Source organism: Diceros bicornis, chromosome 31 (genome assembly GCF_020826845.1).
Source record: "Diceros bicornis minor isolate mBicDic1 chromosome 31, mDicBic1.mat.cur, whole genome shotgun sequence".
NCBI classification, from domain to species: domain Eukaryota; kingdom Metazoa; phylum Chordata; class Mammalia; order Perissodactyla; family Rhinocerotidae; genus Diceros; species Diceros bicornis.
Window position 1 is genome coordinate 18,164,050 of NC_080770.1, and position 4,479 is coordinate 18,168,528.

General features: G+C 35.7%; 1 protein-coding gene across 1 annotated transcript; it reads right to left on the reverse strand.

The window, feature by feature from the left end:
- Window positions 1-1,938: 1,938 nt before the first annotated feature.
- Window positions 1,939-2,874, reverse strand: LOC131395645 (olfactory receptor 5L1-like). Its single transcript, XM_058527497.1, has one exon. It carries the CDS (start codon window positions 2,872-2,874, stop codon window positions 1,939-1,941), a length of 936 nt encoding a protein of 311 aa, XP_058383480.1.
- Window positions 2,875-4,479: the final 1,605 nt, after the last annotated feature.

The following is a 4,479-nucleotide window of genomic DNA, read 5'->3' on the forward strand; positions in this document are numbered from 1 at the left end:
ATAAAATAATATATCCTTTACTCTTTATTAAAGAAGATGGAGTAGGGACTGTGGGATACTATCCAGAGTCTAGCAGAAAGATCAATGCTAAGAACATAATGTATTAAAGAATTTAATATATGTTACTGGATATATTACATACCAATAGGGAAGAAAAAGATTCTCAATAAATGGTGTTATAAACATTACTAAGTTTGGGAAGGGGAGCTGGACAATTACTTTGTAAGTACTCATTCATTCAACAAACATACACAAAATAAATAAAAACCAATAAATTTAATATTTATTAAAATTTAAGTTAAAAAATCATACAAATATGAGATAAAATATAGAATGGAGCAGGAATTATTTTCACTGCATTCATTTTTTTTAAAGTTGCCAAAAATAGAATATAGTACATACAAAAACGTAAACTATATATAAAAAGCATACCTAATGCATACAATTAAATGGCATTACCAGATTATGATACTTTGCAAATATTACACTCAGAGGTTAATGTTTTTAAAATGTAAAATGTCTTGTAAATTATTATGAAAAACATGAATGCCCAGTGGAAGTAGGAGCAAAGAGAACAGACACCTCACATAAAAGAGTTTAAAAACCATTGAACATTAAATGCTTCTATTTTTCGAATTCCTCTTTTTTTGCTCATTTGTCCCTAATTTTTAGGTTGACACAGAAATAAAATTATCTTTTGAAAAAAATCATCATTAGGATGTTTTCTAAGTCTTATTATACATAAATATATATTCTTCTAGAGAAAATGTTTCTTTATGCACTTTTTCTTGCTATTTTATGTACTTTGAATGTATCATTTTATTTGACACAAGACATAAAATATAGAAGTAAAGTTTTACACTGTATCTACACCTCTGTGATTCAGTAATTCATGTAATGGAATTCAGTAATTCATGCCTGTCTCTCACTCCCTTCCCAAATTCTGAATGGTGCATGTGAATCAGGTCTGAAAGAAGAAATGTGGTTTAGACATACAGAGAAAGAGTGAAAAGCGTCATTTCGTCAAGAGCAAAGACACAGCACAGAACACAAACAGAGGTTAGAAGTCCATTTACCAGTCACCATAAGCATTTGGTCCACAATGTTGTAAAATAAGCATGAAGATGAGATGTGAAAGATAAAGTGAAAAAAGAGGCCTAAGTCATAAATGCTGCTACTCATAACAATGGTTATTAAAGGATTGCAAATATATATAAATATACTATATATAGTAAAATACATTATATGAGAGAGACAGAGAGACAGAGTGAGGCAGAGAGAGACATAGAGACAGTGTGACAGAGAACTAATTATATGTCAGGAATTATTCTTAGCTCTTGCACATGACATGTAATTTAATTTTTCTAAGATTTCTGTGAAATCATTATTACTAATGTCTCCATTTTGCAGATATGATAGTATCAGAAGTTGCAAAAACACTGGACATTGCAGTGACAACAGCAACAAAAAATAATATAGGAAGCAAGAAATAAACAACAAACAGGATATACACACATACGAGAATCTCATTCTGTGCATAAACTGAGAAAGGTGTGTTCTTCATCGTAAAATAACAGGAATTCAATTTGGAATTGAATCATATTTTCCACAATGGATACTGAAATAAAATGTGACCCATGATTTCTTCATTAAGCTTATGAAGGTTTACAGCAAACTAAATTGTTTTAACGATCAAATAACCATACTAATTTAAATCATATTAGATTAAATAAAAGCAAATAAGTAGGCTACAAGATTTGAAATATGCTCAATTCTACCCTTGTCCATGGAAGAGGCACAAAGATAAGTGAATCAAAAAGACTCACTCATAACTACCTACCTCTTGACTGTTGTCTCCACTCCAACACTGAAGCCCGCTGATTTAACGCTCCAACAGCCTCTACTTTGGGACTCTGAGTCCTACTAAGAAAATATTCTCTAGGAAAATATTTTGGAGCCCACTGCTTTACTGAGAGCTTCTTTCACATCCTTGTTTCTCAAGCTGTAGATCAGAGGATTCAGCATGGGAATCACTACCGTGTAGAACACCGTGGCCACATTGTCAGTATCTATACTGTTGCCAGAACTGGGCCGGCAGTAAATGAAAAGGATTGTTCCATGGAAGACAAGGATGGCTGTGATATGGCAAGCGCGGGTGGAAAAGGCTTTGCATCTTCCCTCTGCAGAGCACATCTTCAGGACGATGATGAGAATAAACAAATAGGGGGTGAGGATGATCATGATGGTGATGATCTCATTGAAAGTGGCCACAATGTAGAGCAACACTTCATTCACAGTGACATCAGAACAAGCAAGAGATAGGAGAGGGGGTAGATCACAAAAGATGTGGTTAATCGCATTTGACCTGTAGGATGGGATCTCAAGAGCCAAACACAAGTGGATCAGAGAACACACAGTCCCACAGAGGTAGCAGCCAGACACCAGCTCCACACAGAGATTCCGGGACATGGAGACCATGTACAGCAGCGGGTTACAGATGGCCACGAAACGGTCATAGGCCATCACAGCCAGCAGGATGACTTCAGTTACCAGACACGTGCAAAACAAATAGAATTGCACAGCGCAGCCCAGGAAAGAAATGGCTTTGACTTCATTTAAGGTGTTAGCTAGCATCCTTGGCACAATGATTGTGGAGTAACAAAAATCCACAAAGGACAAGTGGCTGAGGAAAAAGCACATGGGGGAGTGAAGTCGAGAGCTGACCTGAATCAGTGCAATCATGCCCAGGTTGCCCAAAACCGTGACTCCATAGATGAGAAGAAACACCAGGAAGAGGAAGACCCTAAACTCAGGGGCATCTGCTAATCCCAGGAGAATGAACTCTGCCACAGCGGTGCAGTTCTCCTTGCCCATGTCCCCATTTTACTGAGACTGGGGAAAAAATATTAATAGTTATTCTACCCTATATGATCCCAATTTCAGTTTTGAGTCTCTCCTGAAAAAGATATGAGAATAAGTAGGATACTTAATATTTTTCAGCAAAGAAATATGACATTACTTTGGTGAAGTTTAGGTAAAGTTCAGACATTGTGGCATACAAATGAATAGAGCTCACAGTTCAATTCACAGATCACACAAAAGCACTCACATCCCTAAGAGCCTATAAGATTCCTTAAACTAGTCCTGTACAATTTAGAGCTTGAAACTGAATCCTTAGAAAGACAACATGTATTATTTAATTACCATATTATCTTATGAAATTTAAATCTCTTTTTCCCTTTAATCAGTACTGGAAATATTGGGATGGCGGGAAAATAATTTTTTATAATACATACTACCCTTCTCTCTTTTCCACTGAAATGATGAGAAGTGTGCTTATTTAAGAATGTTAACCCGCAAGTGTTAATTATTTTCAATATGTTTTAAATGGAGAAAGTAGCTTTTAGACTCTATATTAACACTTTTTCTACAAAATTAGCATATTTATTTTGTTAATTATGCAATTCAATGTCAACCATAATTCACAGAATTGGTATTTGGATTCCTGTAACTATGACTCTGAAGCCTCATAAAGACTTATTTGACAAATGAGTTCACTGCTTTAAATCTATTTGTAGAGCTAATCGAAGATGTGAATATGAAATTATTAACACAAATGCTTGCTGTTGCAATGCAGCATTATTTATGATAATAAAACTTAGAAATAAAGTGTCAAACAAGAGGAAAATGGCTAAAGTTATGGTATATATATATTATGGAAAACTATGCAGCTGTTAACACAATATTTTTGAAGAACTTTTAATGACCTGAAAAATGACTATGATAAAATAGCAAGCTAAAAAATAGTAAGCCAGATTGCACAGAATATTACATATGTTTATATAAGTTGTATATTTAATCCTCACAACATTCATGACACAAATATTTTATTCCAATTAATTTAAAAAAATGTAGAAATTTGCCTGAATTTTCACAAAACATAAGGTGTATGGAGTAGATTGGGGAAGGAGGGTATGATTATTTTAATAGCAGAAGGATACATTCAAGGCCTTTGACAAACAGAAAATGCCACCAGAGGGTGAGAACACTCTCATTCCTCCTCTCCCTCCTGACCCTTGGTTGATATATACATGACTGTAGAGGCACTGGTTGGAGATTCCTGGAGGTAAGAGAATGTGGACCAAAACTCAACATAGCCAGGTATTATTATCATCCTTCAAATGATTTCAAAGAGGTGAAGAATATGTGCATTAAGAAATCCAGTTTGAAAACAAATAATTATTTTGATGATATGGTATCTCTCTTCAACAGCCAGTAAAAGCGAGTTATTTGTTTTTTTCTGAGTTCAACGTAGTATGTAGGGTCCGGCCCGGTGGCGCAAACAGTTAAGTGCATGCACTCCGCTGTGGTGGCCTGGGGCCTGGGGTTCGCTGGTTCAGATCCCGGGCACGCACCAAAGCACCGCTTGGCAAGCCATGCTGTGGCGGCGTCCCATATAAAGTGGAGGAAGATGGGCAC

Excerpts from the sequence above, each read along its gene's own strand:
- LOC131395645 (XM_058527497.1), bottom strand. The coding sequence starts at position 2,874 with ATGGGCAAGGAGAACTGCACCGCTGTGGCAGAGTTCATTCTCCTGGGA.